This window comes from Gekko japonicus, unplaced genomic scaffold, assembly GCF_001447785.1.
Source record: "Gekko japonicus isolate JY-2015 unplaced genomic scaffold, Gekko_japonicus_V1.1 scaffold2672, whole genome shotgun sequence".
NCBI lineage: Eukaryota > Metazoa > Chordata > Lepidosauria > Squamata > Gekkonidae > Gekko > Gekko japonicus.
The window spans coordinates 98,576-125,231 of NW_015160917.1; the positions used below are offsets into that span (position 1 = coordinate 98,576).

At 45.0% G+C, this 26,656-nt stretch overlaps 2 protein-coding genes across 2 annotated transcripts in view; both read right to left on the reverse strand.

Moving 5' to 3' along the window:
* The window catches only part of YAP1 (Yes associated protein 1), a 96,609-nt gene extending 87,627 nt beyond the window's left edge, over positions 1-8,982 (reverse strand). The window contains exon 1 of the mRNA XM_015424504.1: positions 8,387-8,982. Within this exon, the coding sequence (XP_015279990.1) occupies positions 8,387-8,707 (321 nt within the window). The 5' untranslated portion in view covers positions 8,708-8,982. The remainder of the gene's footprint in view (positions 1-8,386) is intronic.
* A 1,747-nt stretch (positions 8,983-10,729) lies between these two features.
* Positions 10,730-26,656, reverse strand: part of LOC107121581 (chromosome unknown open reading frame, human C11orf70) — a 29,534-nt gene continuing 13,607 nt past the window's right edge. The window contains exons 5-7 of the mRNA XM_015424516.1: positions 24,836-25,008; positions 22,759-22,825; positions 10,730-10,861 (exon numbers count right to left, since the gene is read on the reverse strand). Of these exons, the coding sequence (XP_015280002.1) occupies positions 10,730-10,861; positions 22,759-22,825; positions 24,836-25,008 (372 nt within the window). The remainder of the gene's footprint in view (positions 10,862-22,758; positions 22,826-24,835; positions 25,009-26,656) is intronic.

The following is a 26,656-nucleotide window of genomic DNA, read 5'->3' on the forward strand; positions in this document are numbered from 1 at the left end:
CAGTGGGGCCAGGGCATTAGAAGCCCTCCCACTGTTGCCCCCCCCCCAAGCACTAAGAAGACAGAGCATCACTTGCCCCAGAGCCCCTATCTATACCTTGTGGCTAATAGCCACTGATGGACCTCTGCTCCATATGCCTATCTAATTCCTTTTTGAAGAGCCTCTGCTTTGCGTGCAGAAGGTCCCAGGGTCCATCCTTGACACCTCCAGTTAAAAGGACCAGGTAGCAGGTGATGTGAAAGACATCTGCCCAAGACCATGGAGAGGCACTGCTCATTAGAGAAGACAATACTGAGCTCAACAGACCAGTGGTCCAAATCACGATAATACAGCTTCCCGTGTATGCATTTGGTCAACATGCCTAATAGCTACTGATGAACCTGCCCTCCATGATTTTGTCCAATCCCCTTTTAAAGCCAGCCGAACTAACAGCTCTCATCACATCTTGTGGCAGGGAATTCCACAAGCCAAAATTAATCTTTGAGTGAAGGTGTACTTCCTGGCCACTTTTGCTATGAATTAGTTGCAGAAATTATCTGGAGCACTTTGCTCGGCAGGCTTGAAGAGACCTGTTTGTTTTTTCCACTGTATCCCAGATTATACTCATTAAAAGCCAAACTCTTAATTAACCACCTTCAGTAAAAGCTTCCTCCAGGTGGTCAAACTAGGAAGTTTTCGACAAGCTCGTTCTAGGGAGACAGCAGCTTCTACAGGCATGCAGAAACACAGAACTTCTTACATTACTTTTTTTAAAAAAAAGAAGTCTTTACGGAAAAAAAATTAGGTGATTCAGAATCAGTGGGTTCTTACTTACTGTGTAAGGGGAGGAGGAGGAGGAGGAGATTGGATTTACTACCTTCACTACCCAAAGGTGTCTCAGAGTGGCTTACAAACTCCTTTCCCTTCCCCTCCCCACAACAGACACCCCGTGAGGTAGGTGGGGCTATGAGAGCTCTTTCAAGAACAGCTCCGACAGAACTATGACTTGCCCAAGGTCATCCAGCAGGTGCAAGTGAAGGTGTGGGGAACCAAACCCGGTTCTCCCAGATTAGAGTCTGCACACTTAACCACCACACCAAACTGGCTCCTTTCCAGCCCCAAAGACCTGTAGAAGGATTATCTTGTCCTTAGGTGAGCTCTCTTGTATATTTCTAGGCACGGGAAGCATACTGGGGTAGAGTGGAAGAGATAATAACTGATCACAGGAACCCTTCTGGCTTGTGAATGACCCAGGGCTGGGACAAGTCTATCATTTATTTATTTATTTGGCTTTATATCCCGCCCTTTCTACAAGCAGGCTCAGGGCGGGTCACAACAGTTAAAATACAAAAATAGCAATAAATCCAGGCACAAATACAAATTCATACAAAGTTAAAATTCCTAAAAACAGCAAATTTGATTTCCAGTATTCACAGCGGCCTCCGGTGCTGGGCATATGCTGACAAAGATAAAGACCCACTCAACGGATGCAATGGCGATCTCTAAAGGGCAGCTCACCCAGGCAGCATAGGCAGAGGAGGCCAGAGCATTTAGATGCCCGCCGCCTCGCGGAACAGGCTCTGTGGAATTGCATTAAACCCTGCAGGGCCCCGATCTCAAGTGGGAGGCCTGGCCGGAGGCTAAGTGGATGTCTTTCAGGCCAGGAACGATCACCAGATGCTGCTCAGCAGAGCGCAAAGCTCTACGGGGCACATTGGGGAGAGACAGGGTATTCGAAAATAAAACTGTGGTGAGGCTGGAGAAAAAGAAATCAAGGAGAAGATCTGTAAGCTTCCTAATTTCAAAGCAGAGAGGAGAATTTGGGAGTAGCTGAGCATGGCACAGAAAGCAGAACATAACATTAGCAAACCTATTATAAATGTAAAAAAAAAAGGTTCCCTGGCTTGAAAGCTAATCGAATCCGACTCTAGGGGGCGGTGCTTGTCTCCATTTCCGAACTGAAGAGCCAGCGCTGTTTGAAGACGTTTCCGTGGTCATGTGGCCAGCACAAGTAAACACCGAAGCGCACAGAACGCTGTTACCTTCCCAACGAAGCGGTACCTATTTATCTACTTGCAATTTCTTGCTTACAAACTGCTAGGTTGGCAGGAGCTGGGGCCAGAGACGGGAGCTCTCTCCATCACATGGCACTAGGGTCTCGAACATACACCTTCCAGTATGCACCTCAGCGTATAAACCTCTGAGCCACCACGCCCCCCCCATTTTAAATGTACATTGTATCAAAAAACAACCCCCAGAATCATGTGCAATAGTAAAACCACAGATGGAGCAAGCATCCCATCCATACTTGGAGGAGCGCGCTTGGGATATTCCTCCTATCTTCACAAAACAGTGGTGAGGCAAGCTGGGAGATGGAACTTGGTGGACTATTCACCAAGCACAATTGGCTAGGCTAAACCTTAGCATACTTTTAAGCAAAACTAGAAAAGATCCCTGTTTTAGCTTTAGGGAGAGTATATGAATGTGATTTAAAAGTATTTATGTTGCACAATATTTTATTTCAAGCTATACAGCCTGGACCAAAAAGACAAACAACAGCAACAACAAAAATCTACAAAAGTCTTATATCAGCAATAAAAAAATCACAGTCTATCATAACAAAAGACACGAGTAACCTAATCAAAAGCACTGTAATAAAAAACCTAAGCATCAAAGGAAAAAAACACGGTAATATAGCACAGGGATGGGGGGGTGAACAAAACCTTTGGATCACAGAGTATGCTGGTTACTTGTAGTTCCCCACTTTATGAATCACATGGATCAAGAGATCAGCAAATGACCTTAGTTGATCATCTTCATTATTATCATTATCATTATTATTAAATTTGTATCCCACCCTATCCCACAAGTGGGCTCAGTGCGGCTTACAACATAAAATCCATTAAACAACCAAATCAATGAAACAATATGTGGCACAATAAACAATAACAAACCCCGTGCCTCATATCAGGTGGATATGGTATCCATACAGAATATACCTAGACAATAAACAATAACAAACCCCGTGCCTCGTATCAGGTGGATATGGTATCCATGCAGAATATACCTGGAGAACCACGATCTACTAAAACAGGTGATGATTTTTCTCATTTTATAAGGCCTGACCTTTTTGAAACCAATCAGCAGCTTGCATGTTTCCCTGCTCATATCTGGTAGGTGTGCAAAATACACTTCCATCCAAAGAAGAGGTTTTGCTCTGGAAGGCTTTAAAGATCATGACATACGACTACATGAATTCAAGGTCCACATTCTAAATATTTCATTTATTTATGTTTTACTTCATTTACACCCCACTTTTCTCCCCAAGGGGGCCCAAGCAACTTACAATGTTTTCTCCTAAATTTTATCCTAGCAACATCACGGTGAGGTAGTTGGGCTCAGCGTCTATGACTCCCAAGCAAGCCTCCACGGCACAAGTGGGGGTTCAGATCTGGGTCTCACAGAACGTAGTCCATCACTCTAACCACTGTACTATGCTGGCTCTCATATATAGAAATGATTTGCACAAGCGTATTCAAGCACAGTGATCACAACATACAACCCCACGGGGGAGGCAGTTTCAATGCCGGTTAATGTCACTTGGCAAATAGGAAACCATGGGGGAAGGGAACCCTCTTCTCAACCCACTTCAAATTTTTTAACGTTATGTGCACAGCCAATAACTCCTCGTCCAGAATTGTCAGGGGAGTGGAGATATTGGAAACTATGTGATAAGCCTTGTTGTTGTTCAGTCGCACAGTCGAGTCCGACTCTTCGCGACCCCATGGACAAGATCACACCAAGCCCTCCTGTCTTCTGCCGTCCTCTGAAGTTTGCCCAATTTCATGTTCATTGCATCTATGACACTGTCTAACCATCTCATCCTTTGCCGTCCCCGCCTTCTTTGACCTTCAATCTTTCCCAGCATCAGGATCTTCTCCAGTGAGTGCTCCCTTCTCATTTGGTGGCCAAAGTATTTGAGCTTCAGCTTCAGTCTCTGGCCTTCCAGGGAACAGTCAGGGTTGATTTCTTTTAGGATTGACTGATTTGATCTTCTTGCAGTCCAAGGGACTTTCAAGAGTCTTCTCCAGCACCATAGTTCAAAAGAATCTATTCTTCGGCGCTCGGCCTTCCTTATAGTCCAACTCTCGCAGCCATACATGACTACTGGGAATACCATTGCTTTGACCATGCAGACGTTTGTTGGCAGGGGGATGTCTCTACTTTTTATCATGCTGTTGAGGTTCGCCATCGCTTTCCTCCCAAGGAGCAGGTGTCTTTTAATTTCATGGCTGCTGTCACAGTCTGTGGTGATCTGGGATCCCAGGAACGTGAAGTCTGTCACTACTTCCACAACTTCCCCTCTATTTGCCAAGGAGTGATGGGGCCGGATGCCATGATCTTAGTTTTTTTGATGTTGAGCTTCAAGCCCACTTTTGCACTCTCCTCTTTTATCCTGAGCAAGAGGCTCTTTAGGTCCTCTTCACTTTCTGCCATTAGAGTGATATCGTCTGCATATCTGAGATTGTTGATCTTTTCCCCAGCAATCTTAATTCCCGCTTGTGATTCATCCAGGCCAGCATTTCGCATGATGTACTCTGCATATATATTAAATAAGCAAGGTGACAATATACATCCTTGTTGTACTTCTTTTCCTATGCTAAGCCTGCAGTAGGTTAAAGTTCAAAGAAACCAAAGGAAGTCATTCTGTGATGCTCTACAATCGTAAGACTGTGCTTTTTCAGTTTAATTTATGTCAAACGAACTAATCCTTGGCCATGGATGTTGTGTGCGAAGGCTGGAGCTGGATTTTTTTTAAGTATTAAAAGAAGCAGCACCATGTAGAGCCAAGTCCCTCTTAAAATGAACTTTAATAAATGGAAAACCTGACATAATCTGGTACAGAAACATCTCCAGCAGCCAAAGATCAGCCATTCACACTTTCACTGGTTGTATAGGAGATGTGACAATAGCATATAATTAAAAAAACCCTCATTTTACAGCCTAGCTGTAAAATTTGTTTTTAAATACTTTCAAGTGGACAGAAACAATGCTCACTGTTATATCCATTTTCTATCATCTGTGTCAATATTCAATCTGGAGACCTCCCCGAACTGCAACAGTTTTTACCCCATCTATTAATGGCTTGTGAGGCAAGTGGTCTGCCCACCACCACCACGGTTCAAGCTTCAGGACTGCAAACAATCCACTTTAGAGATGGCATCAGCAAAATGTCAACAGCACTCAAGCTCTGCAATTAGCAAGATTTATTTTGTGCACGGTGACAACAACGAAGCCATGGAGCAAGTGAAAGCCAAGCCAGCTAAAAATGCACGGCTCCACCACTGGATGGTTTTTTTGGCCTCTTTTCACTCCGCACACAAAACAGACGTCCGACTAAGAGTGATGGTGGGATCAAAGTCCCTTCTGCCTTATAAGTAATTCATTTTTTTTTTCAGAGAGCGTCTTAGGCCCCCAAGGCTCCCCTGAAGGGGGGGCGGGGAGGAGAGGAGAGACAAGAGTTCAGTTATTGCTATTCCAAACACAGGGTGAGGCCCAGACAGCCTGCATACACACACAAATCAAGCAAGTCGGCTTATAATACCTGCCTTGAACTCAGAGCAAAACACCAGACTTCCCACAAACTGAGGGGTGAGGGGGTCTGCATGCAAAAAAACCCCTCTTTATAATGCAAGTGTGGAGACAAGGGGTGAAATCCATCCCCCAGGGAGAAAAGGATAAACAGTTGTCAGCCTGGAAGGCCCAACCCATGGGACTGAGTAACTCCTCCCTAAGTGGCCAGCCGAGGATGAGGTGGCTTTCCTGAATGAGCCCATCCAGGGATTTAGGGAGGGGAAAAGAAATTAAACCAGAGGCATGGTCAGTTTTCTCACAAGGAAAGCCAAAATGGAAGAAATCAAAGGGGACAGCTCTCTTACAGAAGGAGGTTCAGCACATGAGAGATTCAAGGGGTGGGGAGAGGTAGTTTTCATATCATAAGGAAGAAAAATGTAGGTGGCACACAACACAGCTAGAAGCTATCCAGGGAACTGTCACAAAGAGGGATGGAAGAGGTTACAGCACAAAAATCTAAGTGGATGCCTCCGTATTCCTCTGTGAATATACCAGGCACAGTTTCTCTTCTCTCCCCTGCAGCCAGAACAGAAGGGAGATTAAGTCCTCCCGGTAAGCCAGAATTTCACAGGTGTAGAGGACCTTACCTGGCGCCTCCTCCTCATAAACATGAGGACTTCCAACTTAAAAGAGTAAGACACCAATTGCAGCAGTGTTCTTAGGGGGGGGGGCATCATTACCACACTCTCCCAAAAGCCAGGGAGAAGGGGGAGCTTTAAAGTGGGGCTGCTCCCCCCACAATAGCACCAGGAATGCGAAGAATACCAATCCACCCACACAGTCGCCAAGGCCAGCCACAGATGGAACAGGAGAGTCGAGTCTCTGCCCTCCACTCAGAGGCCTCGGGAAGGGATAGAAGCCCGCAAAAAGAAAGTAAAATCTGAAACAAAGCAGGGGTGTCTATCGTATTCCCACCTCTGCCTTCATCCCCATAAGAAGCTACGGATCTGTATGAGGCCCTTCGGGAAATCCCTCTTAAAAGTCCCAGATCCTTCCCCGCCCCCCAAGAACAAACAGGAAATGCCCCACAGTGCAAGAAAGGCCTTCAAGGGAACTATGCAGGTTAAAATAAGCAGCAACAACTGAATTTTACTATAGTTGTGACCCACAGATTGGCCGACAAGCCATGTGCACAGGGAAGGCCAGTAACTTCACAATCAGTCATAAGGTACACCATCTCTACAAGAAAAGCCAGCTCTGCTGGGAAGTCACGCCCTCTGACCTGGAAACCTTTTCCCTCCAGGCTTGGGACAGCTGCCCCCCCCCCACACACACACACTTCATTTTTCAAATCCCCTTAATGGAAAGACAAGAGCGCAAGCAAATGTTTTGCTAAACAGACAGATCTACTGAGTTAGATGTGGCATCTTCCAATGCTTAGTGATGCACATACAGCAATACGTGCCTGCGTAATGGCAACTCACGCATTCCCCCCCACCAACACAAACAACACACCTACAGGACAAAGTGAAGGTGCGAAGGGAACTCCTAGGCATGTGGTGGAGTCGAGGCTTATTCGTTCTGGAGACTGCCACACATTTCACCTCCTACTCTTTTGGGATGTAAACAGAAAACACTTCAGGGTAAGGACCTGTTGTCCTTCCCCACCACCACCACCACCACCTTTTTGCTCATTTGTGAAATGCACTGCTTGTTTATTATTGTTAATAACTATAATACTGCTGACAGTGACGACCCAGGACACCCCTGTACTCAAAAGCACCGTAGAGTCAACTTGGCACAGACGCCTTCTAGAGCTCGGCAGGCCGAAGTCAGATAAGATTTTATTATTCTCATCTTACCGGGTGTGCGTTTGTGTGGAAAGAGAAGACTCCCACTTCCTACTAATAGTAGGTTAGGGGGTGAAAAGTTTTTTAAACAACCATGATGGGGTGGAAAGGATTCAGATAGCTGCTTATGTCTACACCCTCTTCCCCCCCCCCTCAAACACACAGGGCCCCAAAGCAGCTTCTTCGTTCCACCCTCCCCCACTTTCTCCCCACACCCACAACCCTGTGAGGCGGACAAGGCCCAGAGTGGGGAAACTGGGAAAGGGGATGCCACTCAAGGAGCTTCCAGGGCGGACGGGAGATCTGAACGGGGTTCTCCCAGACCCGAGGCCGATTCTCAGGAAAGAACCTTTCGGCCTGGGCCTAAAGGCTGGAAGGCTTCGATGTTTCAGGACACTTGTTGGCTTGTTTGGCACTCGAGGAGGAAGTCTCGCAGGGTTGTTTTTTGTGGGTTTTTTTAAATGTGAACACCGTGCGTCGTTATCCTTCTTAGGGCCAGGGGGGCCTCAAAAGGCTGGCAGGGGCCCACGCCTCTGCGGATGGACCTCTGGGAGGGACGACTCAGGCGCCGAGCGCTGCTCCACGCTCAGTCTCGGAGGGGGTGGGGAAGGGGTCACGACAAACGTGCCCTGCAATGTGGGCCGGAAAGATAGTTTTTAAAAAAAAAACAACATAAGAGCAAAAAAGGGGAGATTGGGGCGAGGGGAACCCCCCCTTTCTGTTGTTCCCCACCTTGGAGCATTAAAGGGGAGAGAGATCATCTGCAGGCGAGTGGTTTAGAAGGGGCACAAAATGAGTTAGAGGAGAGGGTGGGGGGAGAGGGAGAGAGGAGGGGGGAGGGGGGTACCCGTCTTCTCTCTCCTCCTCCCCGCCCCACCACCACCACCCAGGGCCAGTTTTCGCTCGGGAGCGCCCCCTGGCGTCCTGCCCCCGCCCACCTTCCCTCCGCGGGGCCCGGGCTCCCCCCTCGCTCCGCGTCTCACCTGGCGGGAGTGGGCCTTGGGCTCGGGCGGCTTGAAGAAGGAGTCGGGCAGCTTGCGGAGCCTCATGGGCAGCGTGTGGGGCACGTTGGCGCCCTTGGGGTTCATGACGGCGTTGAAGAGAGCCTCCAAGTCGGTCTCCGAGTCGCCCCGGACGTGGACGATCTGGTGCCCGGCCGGGGGGGCCCCGGACACGGCGCCGGGCTGCTGCTGGGGCTGCGGAGGCGCCCCCGCCGCTTGAGGGGGCTGCCCCGAAGGCGGCTGTTGCGAGGCCGCCTGCTGCGAGGCCGCCGACGGAGGCTGGGGCTGTCCGGCGGGGTCCATGGCTGGCTGGCTGGCCGGCCTCCCTGCTTCAGCCGCTTGTCTTTAAGCAACAGCTTCGGGCTCTCCGTCCCGCATGCCCCGCACCGACGGCGGCCCCGGCTCCGGCTGGCTCCCTGGCTGGCCTCCCCGCTGCCTTCCTTTCCTCCCCCGTAGCCCCGCAGCTCTTCCCCAGCCCCGCCGGATCCGGCCCGTCCGAGCGGCGGAACAAGAATAATAACTAATTGAAAGTTATCAAACTTCGCTGGCGCACAAACACTCCCAAACAAAAGTTCTGAGATCCGCCCGCCCGAGCCAGCTCCGCCCAGCGTGAGCCCGCCCGCATTGAAATCGACGGGACTTAATTCAGGCCAGCCGGCGAGAGCACCTTCCCTCCGCCTTTTATTTTTCTTCCGTCCTTCGCGCCCGACCGCACTGGATTTAAAGAGAAGAACCCGCGCCAGGTTATCGACTACGCACGCGCCTTCAATCTCAGCCACTCGCTACTTTCTTTTAAGTAGACAGGTCGCGATGGGTAGCTGAGTTTGTCTGTAGCAGTAGAAAAGAGCAAGAGACCAAAAAGCCATCTACTTAAGAGAAAAGAGCAAGGGTCCAGAACACCTTAAAGACTAACAAAATATATGGCAGGGTATGAGCTTTCATGAATCACGGCTCAAGCGAGCAGTGACTCACTAAAACTCATACCCTGCCACATATTTTGTTAGTCTTTAAGGTGCTACTGGACCCTTGTTCTTCTCTCTTAACTAGACAGCTTTTTTCCTCCCACCGAAGAGAACCGACTTCGCCGCTTCTTTAGGGCTTTTTTGCTCTGAGTTGGTTTGTGGTTTCTTGCACCCGCCCACACCATTCGTTGTCTTCAAAAGGTTCGGCAACCAAGTGTTTTACTCCTTCCCCCAAAAAGTTTTCCAACCCTCCCACTGGGACGAGGAGGGGATGTTGGGACTATTTTCCCTCTCTCCGCCTGAAAGGGGGTGGGGGGAGGAAAGAGGAAACGGGACCATGATCCGGGATCCAAACCCACGCTGGGGGGGTGGGGAGATGAGAGGAAAGCGTTTTGCATGGAAATTGACGGGACTTTAGCCGCGCAACCCAGGCGAGGCAAGCAGAAGTTGGAGGAGAGAGAAGTAGATTAGTCCTCCTCCCTATCATCTACACAACTTGCCCCCCACCCCGGGGGCCCCAGTCGTGAAGCCGGGCGGCAGCACAGAGGGGGAGGCGCGCTGAGACCCCCCCCCCCGCAGCACAGCCACGGGGGGCGCAACCCACGCGGGCTCCAAGGTGGCTCCGCAGGGCATTTGCAGTGGTGGTAGCGGACGAAAGGGTCTTCCTGGCTCAGGCCGCTGCCGATTATATCTCCACTTGCGTCTGAGTTGGGAAAGGAAGCGCTGCAACCGGGTGAGACTTTTCTCCCGACCGCGCGTTAATGTTTTCACTCCTGAGAGTCGGAGGACAGCCCCCCCCCCCCAATCCATCCCACACACTGAGTTTTCCGAAAGGAAATGCTGAGGGTTTCCGGGGAGCCGGGCGGCACTGAAGCAGCAAGGATAAAGTTGCAGTGCTAGGCTCGCTCACCACGACAAGAATACTATGGGACGGGTTACTTTCCAGTAGACATACTGAGGACTGTGCTTTGGAAATCCCAGATTTACTGGTTTTATAAATACATCCTATTGTCGTTTATGAAAAGGACTTTTCTTCCCACAATTGTGCCTCAAACACTATATCAGAAATGTTACATTTATTTTTTAAGAATTTAAAAGAAATCTGAAATATATGAATTATAAGGAAAAAGAAGACGAGGAGGACTCGTTAGTCAATCCAGTAGTAGCATAACTTTTCTACAATTACTGGTCTGGATACATATATTTAAACACTGATGCAAATGAATAAAAATGGTAAGCATATGAAATACAAATAGTAAGCATACGAAATCGACAGTCCCATGGATTACTGTAACAAAAACAAGACACTGACAAACCTACATCTTAAAAAGTTCATCCACTAATTCAACACCTCTTAAACCAGTCAATTGCAGAAGAAACTTGAACCGAAAGAGTGGTACAAGACGTAGACGTGCCTTTTCGGAGGACTGACGATCAAGTAGGCAAATGTTTGCTCGTGGCTGCTGGATGAGGGATAACAAAGGCCATGAACATCCTAGAAGAAAAAAGATATTGAGACATGAAACTGAAAAGGCAAAGATGGGAAATGTCACTAAATTTGATTTAAAAAAATTAAAAACCTAGAGAGGTGCATAATAAAATGTTACACCACAGTGTAGCAGTATTCATAATCAGTGTTCCCTCTAAGCTGAGTTAGTGTGAGCTAGCTCACAGTTTTTTAGCCTCTGGCTCACAGATTTTTGACTTAGCTCAGAAAGGATGGCTCCAGAACAAACTAATTTATGCAGTAGCCAAATTGCTCGCTCACAACTTTAATGCCAGTAGCTCACAGAGTAGAATTTTTGCTCACAAGGCTCCACAGCTTAGAGGGAGCATTGCTCATAATGTACATTAGAGTGACGTGAACTGGTGGCACTGGCAGAACACCTGCTTGACATTTCCAGTTTAAAAGACTAGGCGGTAGGTGATGCGAAAGACCTCTACTTCAGATCCTGGAGAACGGCTGCCAGACTGAGTAGACTACTGAGCGCAAGGTCAGCGGCTGCCAGACTGAGTAGACTACTGAGCACAAGGTCAGATTCGGTATAAGGCAGCTTTGTGTGTTCATGTGAACTCATGGAATAACCCCAGCAAGGTCTTGCTACTATTCAGAGACCAGAGTTATAGAAATAACCAGGGAAACGTTTTGTATATGTGTAACACTTTGTATAAAATTTCAATATAGTATCTATTGCATTATATACAAAATGTTTCCCTGGCTGTTTCTATAACTCTGATCTTGTATCAACTAGGAGGTCTCTCATATATTACTATTCAGAGACCAGCCAGGACCTTCTAGTGTCTTTGCCTGATTCCTCTTTAACCAGTTTACTGCGTTCCAGCTGATGGCTAGTCTGCTGCTGTTTGTGTTTTAATGATTTTCATTATTAGTTTTATTTATTGTATTTGTTGTGTATTGTGGCATGTATTGCAATTCCTTTATTGTAAACTATTCTGAGCAGAGTTTTTTTAAAAAAAACAGGGACATAAAATACCACCACCACACAATAGCTAGAACTGAATGAAAGGAAATTAATGGCACTCTTGAACTTGCAGTGCCACTACCGCAACGCTGCAATAAAGGACGCAGCCCTGCTTGCATTCATCTTCAGCCTCCAAGCATCATAACATTTTGAATCAGCGCATCAGAATCGCTATGGTATCCATACTATAAGGCACCTTCCCACTGTATGATTTTTATGCTGCAGACTAGGTTGTCTCTCAGTTGTGGATGTGTCTGATGGTGAAAGGAAAGTCCGATGCTGCAAAGAAAAGATTGAAGGTCAAAGAAGACGGGGACGCCAAGGATGAGATGGTTAGACAGTGTCATAGATGCAACGAACATAAAGTCGAGCAAACTTCAGAGGACGGCAGAAGACCGGAAGGCCTGGCGTGATCTGGTCCATGGGGTCGCGAAGAGTCGGACTCGACTATGCGACTGAACAACAACAACAACAAAAAGGTTGTTTCTCCTGGCAACTGGAAGGGGATGGGGGGACTTACTGGGAATGGGAGGGAGGCCCAGCTGACATTGCAACGATATGTCTGTCACTTCTGACATGACCTGGAAGTGACATCATCACACTGCACTGTCCAGGTGACGTTCTGGTATTTGGGCAAAATCTCTATGGTAAATTTGGCTTCTATCATAGAGTTTTTGCTCAAATATCAGAGCACTGCCTCAACATGATGGTGTCCCTTCCAGGTCACATTGGAAGTGATGTAAACATGTTCCTGCAACATTGACTGGGCCTCGCTCTTTTTCTGGGTAAGCCCCCCACCCTTGCTGGCCAGCTGATTGGTGGCAGGGGACTCCTGCATCCACCAGGGGGTTCTGGCAACCTTACTGCAGACTCTCAGTCTCAACAGTTATTTGACAGCAAGTCCCACTGACATCTCATTTCCACTCATGTGCTTAGTGTTAAACTGTCATTTTTAAACGGTTCCCTGGCTTTAGTGGCAGTTATTCCCTTGTGTTGGGTGCATGGGATGGCAGCCATAGCTGACAAGCCAACACAGACTCAGCTGATTGAATACCTGTACTCTTGTTTTCAGCTTCAAAATGAATTTTCACATCTATGAAATTATATCTTTCTTTATACATATCCAACTTTTCTCTTGGGGATCCAAAGGAGTTCACAAAATCCCCCCCCCCGCCAACAACCCCCCTGTGAGGTGGGTGAACCTGAGAGGGAGTGACTGGCCCAAGGTCACTCAGCAAGCTTCCAGGGCCTAGTGGGAATTTGAACCTGATATCCCAGAGCTTAGTCCAACATGCTAACCATGCCGGCTTTCAGTTCTCTCAAAAATACTGTCTCTTCAGGGTTTAGGAGCCTCCTAATCCTGTGTGTTCATTTTTACAAATTACTTTCTTTGCATTGCTCTATTACTGTGCATTGCTTCAATCCCCATTGCAAGGTTCTGGCCCAGTTTTTTACAAAAGCTCCTAGCCATTCTATTTAGAAGAAGAAGAGAAGAGATTGGATATATACCCCGCCCTTCACTTGGAGTCTCAGAGCGGCTTACAAACTCCTATCCCTTCCCCTCCCCACAACAGACACCCTGTGAGGTGGGTGGGGCTGAGAGAACTCTGACACAAACTGCTTTTTTTCAAGGACAGCTGTGCCAGAGCTTGTGACTAACCCAAGGTCACATCAGCAGGTGCAAGTGGAGGAGTGGGGAATCAAACCCGGTTCTCCCAGATTAGAGTCCGCACACTTAACCACTACACCAAACTGGCTTTAATTGAAGTTTTGAGAGTATATCATATCCTTTGTATGCTGGTAACAATTTGCTGTGGCAAAAAAGTATCCGAAATTAAACTGATGCAGTGGCTCTTAACCGGGTTCACGTGCAGGTGAATTTTAAAAATGAAAACCATTGCTGCTATCACAGCTCTGACAAATGGAATGCATGTACTTCACTAACATATTTTTGTTAATCTAGTCTGTGGATTGTACAATGATCAACATGGCATAGATCGTTAAGTACCTTAAGCATCACCTTCTTCCATACGAACCTACCCGTCCACTCTGGTCATCGTCAGAGGCCCTGCTTCGGGTACGCTTGCCAGTCCCCAGGTCGGGGTGGGGGTTCCCCCGATTTCTGAGGCTTCAGTCTGCCGCTGGCCAGGGAACCCCATCCCGAAACAGGGGCGTTCCGGCACGACGTCCCTGAAGTGATGACGCTCTGGTTTGAGGGCAAAACTCTATGGTAAATTTGCCTACAAACCATAGAATTTTGCTCTCAAACTAAAGCATTGCTGGTACAATGTCGGCAGTGCAATGACATCACTTCCAGGTGATGTCATCGTGTCGGGGGATGTCCCGGAATGCCCCCCCCCCAACACCTAGCTTCTGGTGCCCTGGCCATCTGAGGCTAGATGGGTGGTAACCTGAGAAAGGGCCTTCTTAGTCATGGTGCCAAAAATCTGGAACTCCCTCTCTCTGTTGTTGTCTTCCACCAGTGGGTGAAGTCTTTTTTGTTTTGTTTGCTATACCCCCAATAACTGTTATTGGCCCTCCTCCCTGGTTTTGGTATTCTGATGTTTATCTTTTATTGAATGATTTTACATATTATTTTAAATGCTGTTTTAATGTTCAAATGGTTTAATATTTCCATGTTTGTCACCTTGGGCACCCTATTTGGGTGGAAAGGCAGCATATAAATGTTTTTTTAATACAACAAATAAATAGATCTATTTAGGCAATAGTGGTCTATGGAACACAGTAAACAGATGGACCTTTTCCAGGTTGCGTCCTAATTATGAGGCTACTAAATGACGAACTTTCGAGGAAGGGAACCCTTTACCTTTAAATTGGATTTGACATCCACTCTGAGGCTAAATATTCCACACCTGTTTTAATCTATATTGTTATTACTCTTGAGTGTTTAGGATGCAAGTATCGCCCTGTTTGCATCATTTTCTTCCCACACTTCATAATCAAAATGGCTACATACTACATTAAATGCAGTAAGTGAGGGGGGAAGCATTCAGTAATAGAGCAGGACGCTGAAAGCTTTCTGTGTTGGGAAACATTTAAGACTCTTATCAGCAAGTAAATCAGATTTAATCAGAGTATTGCAGGTGGAGTGCAACCGCTGCAGTTGCAGAGGTACTTTCAGTAGTAATTTCTGCAATAAAACAATAAAAATAAAGGGCTGGTCTACATATGCAACAGAATGAGGCAGCAGAATGGACTGCCACTTTAGAGTGTACCTTGGGGAGTCCATTTTTTAATGTTTCCCCATGTCAGAATTCCTTTAAATTAGCACATAGAATGAAAGGTTCCAGTTTAGTCCTTTGCATGCTGTGCTGGTTTTCCACTTGCTGAGAATCACTAAACCTGGGGACAATGAATTAACATACATAGGTTCTCACCTGCAATCTGAAGTCATACACCCACCCTTTCTTAATCAACTCCTCCCTTTTCCCCTTACATTGAGATTTACACTTCAATGACTCAGTGATACTCCTCTTGACGCCTCCAACCCGCCCCATAAAATTTCCCAGTCTGATTTTCCATCACATATCTATCTGAAGAAGTGGGCTGCGGACCTCAAAAGTTCACCCTGAAATAAATGTAGTTAGGCTTGAAGGTGCCACTAGATTTTTATATTGTATAGAACGGCCCTTAAATTGCTAGCATGGTCTTCTGTTCCACCAATCCGTTGACTATCTTATCTCATTTGTCTTTTTCATATGGCAATCAACCTCCCCAGCCTACAGTCTCACTCTCTGCCCTGCATTTTCTTGTGAACTACATAGCATTATCTCATTAATTCTGCAAACGACAAATAGGTCAGTATTATTCCTCTTTCTCAGATGAATTCGGGGTATTTTTCTTCTACGTGGCCCTAGTTGCTTAATTTTGACTACCTGAAGAGTCAGAGAAAGGCATCTTCGGCTTAGAAGAAGGCTTCAGACTTTGCTGACCAGAGCGGTAAGACCTGTTTTGTCTGATTTGCTACATTTAAAATGCAGCTGCAAACTAGGTCTGGCTTTTATTTGAAACTGTGGACGCTGAAATGCAGCTTGACTTGGCAGCAAATGAGGACATCTCCGTGGCCCCCGTGGCCATAATATTTCAAAACCTACACATGCTAAAGGGGCAATTATTTGTCTGCCTAGTCACAGCTATACTTGAGAGAGGCGTTTTACCTCTTTGAGGTTTCCAGCTAAAGATAAAAGGCCTTGAGGACTTTGTGCAGATCTGAGGCCAAAAGTTTTACAGACGTGTTTTCAGCAGATGTGAAATAGGAGACCTTCACCACGCTCCACTGTCCATTATGCCAGAAAGGTTGAAAGTCAGGAACGTATCCATTCTTGGCATATTGAGAAACTTTTTAACAATCCAGAAAATTAAATTCTCACTGGAAATTAGAGTGGATAAAATGGCTGCAGTAAGTTGTATCACATTTATTTACTTGGATCCATGTAGTCTATCTTGGTTTTTTTAAAAAACCTGCCGAGGGGAGGGGAGGGGAGGGAGCAGAGAGACTGCGTTTGCAGGTGTGTTTAAAACAAATCTAATGGCTAAAACCTATTTGGGGAACAAAAACTACAGCCAGCAAATCGAGAGAGGAATTCAAGTTGTTATTTTTTTCAAAGTTTAGACAGGGCAGACAAATAGGAAATCAGCTAAATGTAGTGTCATGGTTTGATGTGGAGGTTGGAGGGTTATTATTATTAATCAAATTTATATCCCACTTCCTGCCCCCCCGGACGCAACGCGGAGCAGCCAACAGCCTATAAAATACACCTGATAAAAACAATACAAAAGATACAATAAATAAACTTTTAAAATATAAAATGATTAAAAATCTATCGCCATTAAAATCTATCCACTGTCAAGCAGGGTAGGATGAGTGGATGGTGAAGACGTAGATGAAGCATACCAGCTGTCTGGCGGATCACAGTCACCCAAAGGCCGACCAAAAAAGAGCAGCCTTCATGCCCCGAGGAGCCTAGGGAGGTCCCACAAGGCATGCACCTCTTCAGGCAGCTGGTCCCACAGGACGGGGGGGCCGCTACTGAGAAGGCCCTCACCCTTGTTGATACAAGGCGGACAGTTTGTGGATCAAGGAACTTCAATAAATGCCAAGATGAAGATCAGAGAAGATGGGGAGGATCATGCTAGGAGCGATGGTCCCGAAGGTCATTTAGGGCTTTAAAGGTGAATACCAACACTCGGAATTGGCACTGGAAACTAACTGAGAGCCAATGCACCTGCCATAGGATAGGTGTTATATGTGCTGACTAGGACACTCCTGTCAGCAAGCTGGCAGCTGTGTTCTGGACCACTTGCTGTTTCTGAAGTGTCTTCAAAGGCAGCCCTGTACAGTAGAGTGTGTTACAGTAGCCCAGACTCAGGGTGATCATTGCATAAATTACTGTGGCAAGGTCCTCCTGAGACAGACAGACAGTTGGCAGGCCCAACGTAGATGGTAAAATGCAGTCTTTGTCACCAAGGACACATGTTTGTCCATGGAGAGCAAAGAATCAAGCCATACTCCCAAATTCCTGACAGAGTCAACCATCAAAAGGGTTAATTCTCCTCTCCCCTTTCCTGCTACTATTCAAATAATGGTGGTGCACGTGCACAATTTTCCTTTAACAGACTGATGGAAGAGTTGAGATCTTTGTTGTATCCTTTTGGGGGGGTTTTTTGCCCTTAAGCACATTAAGCTCCACACAGACAGGATCAAGATGCACGTCACATGATACAAACAATTTACAGCTGAAAGCTAGAGACCTGCATAAGGCTAGCATGGCGTAATGGTTAAGAGCAGCGGACTCTAATCTGGAGGACTGGGTTTGATTCCCCATTCCTCTTCCACATGAAGCCTGCTGGACAACCTTAGGCTAGTCACAGTTCACTCAGAACTCTCTCAGTCCCGCCTGCCTCACAAGGTGCCTGTTGTGGGAAGGGGGAGGAAAGACGATTGTAAGCCGCTTTGCGACTCCGTAGGGTAGAGAAAAGCAGGATATGAAAACCAACTCTTCCTCTGATTCCATGGTAAACTGAGATCTAGTGACTTCCCCATCTGTAAAATGGGAATAATTTCATATCCTAACAGTGCAATCCTAAACTGAGTTACACCCTTCTAAGTCCACTGAAGTCAATGGGCTTAGACAGGTATAACTCTACTTAGGATGGCACCATAAGGTTGTTTCAAGGGCAGCGTAACAATCGTAAAGCATTCTGCAGATGCTTCATAGGTGACTGTGTTGAGGATCATGATTAATAATAATAAAGCCTGATCCCAATGTGTCTACATTCAGTGGTATATCCACCAGACTGCTTCCAACTGTTTTGCTTGGGAAAGTGCTGCGTGAAATTCAAAATGTCTGTATTTCCACAACTGAACTGATCCAAGACATGCACCATCTTAACCTCCAGAAAGTCTGTTGGGTAATCTCAGATGTAGTTCTCATCTGAGTCAGTTAGGTATCTCAGATGTAGTTCTCATCTGAGCGGTTTAAAGATAATGGCTATGTCTATTTACGTCCTCAGAGCAGTATTTAGATTCCGTATACACTAGTTAAGAATAGTATCTGTTCCACTATCTGTCGCTTTTAACTTTTAACAGGTGTTAAGTGTTCAACACTCAGCTGATTTAATGACGCCAATGCCAGACCATTTTAGCTCTGGGCTTTGTAGAAATGTCATTTAATCCAGTGATGATTATAGAAGACGTGAATTGCCTACTGCACAATTAACTCCTCCAACAAATGTTTACAGGGCAAGTCAGTATTATGTACCAGGGTTTAGTACTGGTATAATTATACTAGCTTGCATTACATAGTTTATAGCCTGATCATAGAATCATACAGTGATAGAGTTGGAAGGGGCCTCCAGGGTCATCTAGTCCAACTCCCTGCACAATGCAGGAAATTCACAAATACCTCCCCCTCCACACCCACAGTGATCCCTGCTCTATGCCCAGAAGAGGGCAATGCCCCCCCCCCCGGATCCCTGGCCAAACTGAGCTGGAGAAAAATTGCATCCTGACCCCAAAGTGGCAATCAGCATTTCCTTGGGCATGTAAGAAAGAGCCACAAGAACTAAGCACTGAGGTAACCATTCCTGCCCTCCCTTCTCATGATCCGCCTAAGTTCACAGAATCAGCAGTACTGTCAGATGGCCATCTAGCCTCTGTTTGAAAACCTCCAAAGAAGATTCAATCAGAAGAATGTTTTACTAAAATTAAATAGAATTTACTCCAGAATAAGCATGCCTAGATTATCTGCCTTGGTGAAACTGCATTTGTTTACCTCTGTGTTGCCAAAAGCAATTCTGCAGATAAAGTCCAAATGAGCATTTAAGAAAAGTCTTTGATGGCATTCGATAGCACTTTCAGCCTCCTTTCTTTATTTTGAAATCTCATATCAGCGAAATCTTTGAGCCTCAAGTTATTATGACTACTGTTAAAAACCACTCCTATCGCTGAGTAACTGACATTCCAACTGATTTACCATTGGGTCAAATTCAGGAACTTTAGTTATTCATGGGCCGGGGCTCTCTGGTAGTAATTCCCTGGCCGCCTTAAAGCACGGGGAAATATTACCATTACGTATAATGAATTGGGCTGTCACAAAACGTGGGTAGAACAAGCAAGTAAGTCTTTGGATAGTTGTCAGTTGAAGTGAAAATTATTGGGCTAGGTAGACCAGGGATCTGACTTGGTATTAGGGTTCCCATTAGCCCGCTTATGGAGGGAGACCTCCAGTCAATTGCACCCCTTGCCGCTGATGTTCAGCTGATTAGTGGGCAGAAACTGGGACCGGGGGGGGGGCACGATCATCCTGGGGAGAAAAATTAAAAAGAAAAATAAGGCCTCATCTAAGGATTCGTCAGGAACTCTATGGTCAGAATTTCCAGAAAGTAGCCAAGGCCTTGTTTTTCTTTTTTACTTTTTCTCTTGAGACACTGGCCCCCAAACCACCATCTATCCATGCTACTGAATAATTTGGAATATGGAATGGCTGGCCCAAAAAAAAAAATCAGATTGTTCAGAGTGAGATACCATAGCTCACAAGGGCCACAGAAGATTATTATTATTATTGTTGTTGTTGTTGTTGTTGTTGTTGTTTTTATTGTATTATTTCTATTTATATCCCGCCTTGCTGGACACACTGGCTCAAGGCGGCTAACAGGGTTAAAATAATGTAAACAATACAGAGATAAAACAGTTAAAAATACAAGACTGGTTAAAACAGCAACAGTTACAGATAAAAACCAACAGATGATGGTGATAATCCAAATCACACCCAATGATAGGAGTAGCATCCAGCAAGTTCTCAGGCCAGAAGATGTTCTAAATTTCATACCAGATTAGAGATTCAACCATAGTAAGTGTAATCATTCTACAAACACACTGTGCCAAAATGATTGCAAATTTATTAGGACAAAGCAGGTCCTTTCCAGGCCTCTATTAGAAACACGAAATAACAGCCAACACAGGAAAGTGAAACTAAACTACCTAAGGGACCAGGGGAAAATAACTAAACAGTTCAATAAGGGGACATCACCAAATCCACAACTTGCCATGTGTTATGTATTGAGCCTAAGCCATTCCTCAAGCTGTACCAGGAACGGGTTGAGCTTGCTACTCTAGAACAATAGCTTGCCTGGATTCAGAAACAAACCAATAGATAAGTGGTGTAATGTAAATAGTCTATCACTGGGAGTGAGTGCGTGTTGGGTGTGGTGTCTGCGTGCTTTATAAGGAGGGCTCAAGCCCTGCTAGCTGTTCTTGTAGTTTGCTGAAATCACTTAATAAACTAGAGCTGGTCACTGCAATGTGTCTAGAACCCAGTATTTAACACCATGATATAACACCAAGGATCTCAGAACAGGGCAGGTAGAGAGACCTCTCAGAGATCTTGGAGAGCAGCTGCTAGTCAGTGCAAGGTACTGAAAGTGGAGTCCTAGGTAGACTGATTACCCTTCTATGACTTCAATGGAAGGCTGCTCAGGACTGCATTGTGGGCAACTGCATAAGTTCCTTAGATCATCTGTAGCAAAGATCTGTGAGAGTTTTGTTAGTTGTCAACGCAGTGAATCATCAAGTTAGTAGACCAATTACACTGCCATTTGTTAAACTGGTTCACAGTGGAACTAGGGTTAGATTCTCAACTGCTAGAATGACCAAGACAGCTTTTCTTTCACTTGTATCTCTGACTACTCCTATTAAGACTAGAGCTTTTGGGTTACCCTAGACCAATTCAAGGACCGCAGGAAAAACAAACATGTAAAAACAACAAATTGCAGGAAAATAACACTGCATAGAAATGTAATTGTTTCTTTCAATGGAATTTCTGATCTGTTGCAAGAATACCCAAATAAATCCATGTAAGGACTTTGGAAGGTGCTTCTGTGAGTGTAACCTGTTATGTCAGAATTCATTCAGGTTTCAGTTATTGTTAACAGTGCAATCTTATGCGGAACTACTCCAGCCAAAGCCCTCTGAAATGAAGGGGCTTAGACTGGGAAAGAAATTCATCACATTAATCAGCACAGGGTGCAGTCCTATATGCCCTTACCTGGGAATAAATCCTCAGATTTAATCCAAGTAAACCAGTATGGGATCAAGCTTACTGTCAAGTCAAAATGGCGGTCAAATTCGGAACACTATTAGGTTAAAGTGCCTTACATGCACTCCTATGGAGAGTTACTTGTCTAAGCTCACTGAAACCAATGGGCTTAGATTGGAGTAATTCTTAGAGAGCAACCCTAAGCAGGTCTATTCAGAATCCTATTCGGGTCTACTCAATAGGACTTGGTGGCGGTGGAGGAAAGTGCTGTCAAGTCACAGCTGGCCTATGGTGACCCCCATGTGGTTTTCAAGGCAAGAGACATTCAGGGGTGGATTGCCACTGCCTACCTCTGTGTCACGACCTTGGTATTCCTTGGAGGTCTCATATCTAAATACTGGACAGGGCTGACCCTGCTTAGCTTCCAAGATCTGATGACCGGGCTAGCCTGGGCTATCCAGGTCAGGGCCAACAGGATGTACACCCAGGAAATTGTTCTTAGGACTGCACTGTTAGTATCTTAGGCTGCATTCAGATATCATGAATAAACCAGAGTGTGCTCATGGTGGGCACAAGCATTGTTTATTGCTGGGCTTGGGCTCTCTCTCTCTTCTTCCCTTGCCCAGCGCACAAATATTTGGTCTAACTCCAATATGTCATGATGTCTGAATGCCGGAGCCTTAGCAAACCAAGATTCATTTCATTCTGAGTAACCAGGACACATAAACAGGTTTCAGTTATTGTTAACAGTGCAATCTTATGTGGAACTACTCCAGCCAAAGCCCACTGAAACGAAGGGGCTTAGACTGGGAAAGAAACAAACTACACTTGACTTGGATGTCACAAAAAAATGGAAAGAACAAGAGTCCAGTAAGACCTTAAAGACTAACAAAATTCGTGGCAGGGTCCATCTCCATCTTGGTACACCATGTGAAAGAGGGAAGGAGGGAGGGAGGGAGTGGTGAGCACAGTAATAAACCACCTTTGTTCCTGGCAAAAACAAATTGTGGTTTGTTTGTGATCTCTGAGAAACCTTGGCAACTATGCCTTCAAGCACAGAAATCCTAACAGTGTTCCCATTGTTGAAATAGTATTTTAAAACGCAAAGGAGATAATGAGAGGGGGAAAATAATTGATCTGCCAAAAAACTAGGACACAAAAATAACTTCACAGAAAATATTAAAAGATCCAGTCAATGTTAAGTACATGAGATTTAAAAGTGCTTAACCTTAAAACATATTTGCTTATTGAAATTAGTTGCTGTGAATGTTCTTTCTTTTACTTTAAAATGATACCTAACAATAGTTTAATTATATGCTTAGTTGATGCTTTTGCTCCAGTGAGATACTTACATAAGCAGAGACTTTCAAAACAGTAGAAATAATATTAATTTCTTTAGTTTCAGGATCCGTTTGAACACTGAAATACAGAAAACATAAAGCAGTGTTTAATGCAGACACCTAAACGAGTTAAAATTTACATTTTATAGTTTGAGATAGGTATCCCAAGGCTGAAAGAAGAATCCCTAAGTGACTGAGTAGTCTGATAGCTTAAGGGATGATAGAATGCAAAATCAAACTAGATCTGAAAGGGAAATAAGAATAGCTGAAAGGAATACATACTTCAGCATCAAGAAACAGAGAAGAAAAGCATCTCAAAGAGTGACTGAAATGGTCAGCAAGGGGCGGGGCGGGGGGGGAACCAAGACATAAATGAAATTTTTAATTCATACCTGTAATTAATGTGTTGTAAACTGCCTTGTGGGCTAATGCGGGAGGAAGCAGAGGGTGAACATGGAATGAATTAATTCAGGGATCCCTGGCCGGGCACCCATGGGTGCCAGAGTGCTCACTGACAATTTTCCTGACACCCACCAGCTTTTTTTCTGAAAGTAGGAAAGGCCAGGTGGAACTTTTGTCCAGCAGGGCTTCTGACTGGCCTCTGGAGATCTGATTGGTTGTGCAGATTAAAAAAAACCCTGCTGCTTCAGCAGTAGTGGCCACCACAGCACAAGTAAGTAGTGCTTATGCAGGAAAATACTTTAAAAACGTTATGTTCATTTTAAAAGGCACCCTGTTAAGCAGATCCTCTGCCTGATATTTTGAAGCGTTACTACTAGAGTCAGGCATAATCCCATTTCCTGATGTTCTGTGACTGGCTCTGCCTCCGGTGGCAGCCATTTTGTGGTTGCACCCATCCCCCTGTGTCAGAATTCCAAAGTTGCCTGGCAGTTCAGAAATGTTGGGGACCTCTGAATTAATTAATTAGATTGGGGGAAAGCAGGTATGGAGGTTTCTCCATCTGGTTAAAAAAAACCCTTGTCCTCAGCCCCTCAGCTCTCTTTGGGGCAGGGAAGGACAGAGCCTGTGGTCCACATGGAGGGGTGAAAACCCCTGACGGCTTTTTGGCCAAACTTCCATGCCCTTGCTGGGCCAACTCGTTAGCTGCCCATTGGTGGCTGTCTCACAGTGCAATCCTAAACAAAATTACACATTTTTAAGTCCACTAGAGTCTGTTTAGGATTACACTGTCAGAGCCTGACAATACTGACCCTTATGTAATGGCAGGGAAGACAGTCTAAGTATTTATGTAGTAAATTTCTATGCCACTCTTGCTCCGAGGAGCTAGAGCCAACATAGTTCTCTTCTCTTCTATTTTATCCTCACAACTACATTGAGAGGTAGATTAGGATGTGTGTGTGTGTGAGAGAGAGAGAGGGGGGGGAGGGAGGGAGGGAGGGAGGGAGACAGTCAGACAACTGACCTAAAAAGTGGGCTTCATGTCAGAATAGGGATTTGGACCCAGGTTTCCCCAGCTCTAGTGTGACTCTGTAACCACAACATCACCCTGGTCCTTCAAGCCAATATATATGCCAGTACCCAGACTAGCCTGATCTTGTCAGATTTCAATGCTAAGGAGTGTCGGCCCTGGTTAGTACTTGGATAGGAGACTACTAAGAAGATCCAGCGTTGATATGCAGAAGCAGGCAATGGCAAACTACCTCCGTTAGTCTCTTGCCTTGAAAACCCTATCTATGGGGTCAATTGCAACTTGATGTCACTTTACACATACAACACAATACTGCTTTTCAGTCTAATTCTGTTTATTTCTAGTCAGATCTAAGATTTCATAATGGAGCTCAAAGCTCCCAAGGCATGACACCAAGACAGAAGCCACTAATTATTTCATTATTTCTTAAGTAATTATTTGAAAATTGGGCAGAGAGTAGTGAAAGAAAATGTTTTACTGATGACAAAGTATGGCATTGAAGTTCCAATTCAAATACCTTCTTACAAACTGAACTAAACCAAGCAATCTCTAATCTACTTAAATGCAGTTTTGCTAATATTTGCATGCACACACAATTCCTGGAAATCAGAAACTGCATGCATTTCTGAAAATCAGATTCGTAACAGGACAAAAGTTTACCTCACTAGGTCTTTATATAAAGCCTTTGTTGTTTCTAAGTATGGACCAAGATCATCTTCATATTGACAAAGAGCTCCTCCAAGGCAAAGATGCTTAAAAAGACAGAAGAGAAACTCCTCACGATCCAAACGGCTGAATAAATCATAGTGATCTGAATCTTCCAAAAGAAGTACCTTTTATGAGACCGGAAAGAAGAAAATAACATATTTTATTATTGTTTTATATGTTTTAATTATGGCATGGCTAATTACCTTGCCCTTGTTAGCCGCCCTGAGCCCATTGGGAAGGGCGGGATACAAATGAGAAAAATAAATAATATAATATAAAATGGAGACTGTATAAAAAGTTCAAGACTTACATTGAATATAAAAATTGATTAATTCTGCACTCCCATTTTTTTAAATTAATAGATACAATGCATCTGATAATCAATTTGTATGTAGTTATCCTTTCATCAAAAAAATCTTTTATATAGCCATTTGATTCCAATAGATATGAGCTGCCAGACATGTGTGAAGGCACACTACCTGGAACCTTTGGGCAAATTAATGTGATTAACTTGGCATCAGTTTCCACAGTGAAATCATAAGCACTGTCAAGGAAATGACTTGGGTTGGAATCACCATTGAAGGAAGAAATTGACAGAAGAGGGCAGGCCCGGACCTAAGCATATGGCTTAGATTTTGTTCTTCAGGAAGACAGCTGTCTAAATGTGGAGACTAGTCTGTGTTAATCACTGGACTATGCTGGCACAGAATGGAAGCATACAAAAAGAAGAGTTGTACAGTCCATTGCTGCAGAAGTGTAACGAAGAACATTAATTGTGGTAAGCACTTGAAATGAAAGCATATGTTTTCAGGAGGCTTTATACCTTTAAAACAATTGACAAGATTTCCAATGTTCAAAATAGGCATAAGAAAAATAATTATTTTATCTGTTGAAAAACCAAAGTTCTATTCAGTCTCACAAGACTCTCAAGGCAACATACAAGAATACAGATCATGGCTTGGATCCTCTCTAGTTAATGGGGTGGTGCTTGCCCCCAGTGCAAGGAGCTTCTTCCTGAGGCAGTAGGACCATCTGATGAGGTATCAGACTTTTGATCCAGAAAAAAGCCTCCTTGAAACCAAAGAAAGCAGCCTCGTGAGTGGATCAGAATTGCAGGATCCAACCCCAATTGTGAGGGCACAATCAGCAACAGAGCTCCTCGGTTTCGTTCCATTAATGGTGGAGTGTGCAACTGGTGCAAGAAGCCTTGCAACAGGAAAAAAATGAATATTTTTTTCCTGGAAAATAATTGAAACTGTGATCGGGGGATTGAAATATATGCAGTACTTGTTGGGCTTTTGAGGAATTGGTTTTTGCTGTGTGAGGCAGATGCTACTTGAGGAATAAAGTTCACACAAGGTTTGTTGCTTTAAAAAAAGAAACAGAAGTCCCTTATTCTAAAGGAATTCCACACTGGATAGAAAATATAGAAAGATTCTAACTATCTAGCAAAACTAGTATCTGGACTGCCTGGCTTCCCTCTATGGCAGGAGGCCTCCCACCAGCAGCCATCCTTGCCTACCACCACTCCAGGAGAAAAACGTCAGCATCCTGTGTGCTAAGCTACATTTTACCATAGAGTTTCCAGCGATTCCTAGAGATACCCTACATCACTTCCAGGTTTTCCCCAGAACTGATGTAGTGGCACATAGGACATCATAGCCAAATATCCCTTCCCCGAAGTCTCCCACTGGTAGTCAGGCACAGCCTGGCAACTCTAGCTACGATGGAATGAGATTGTCGAGAACATGTCTTATCCTCATGGGGGTCAAA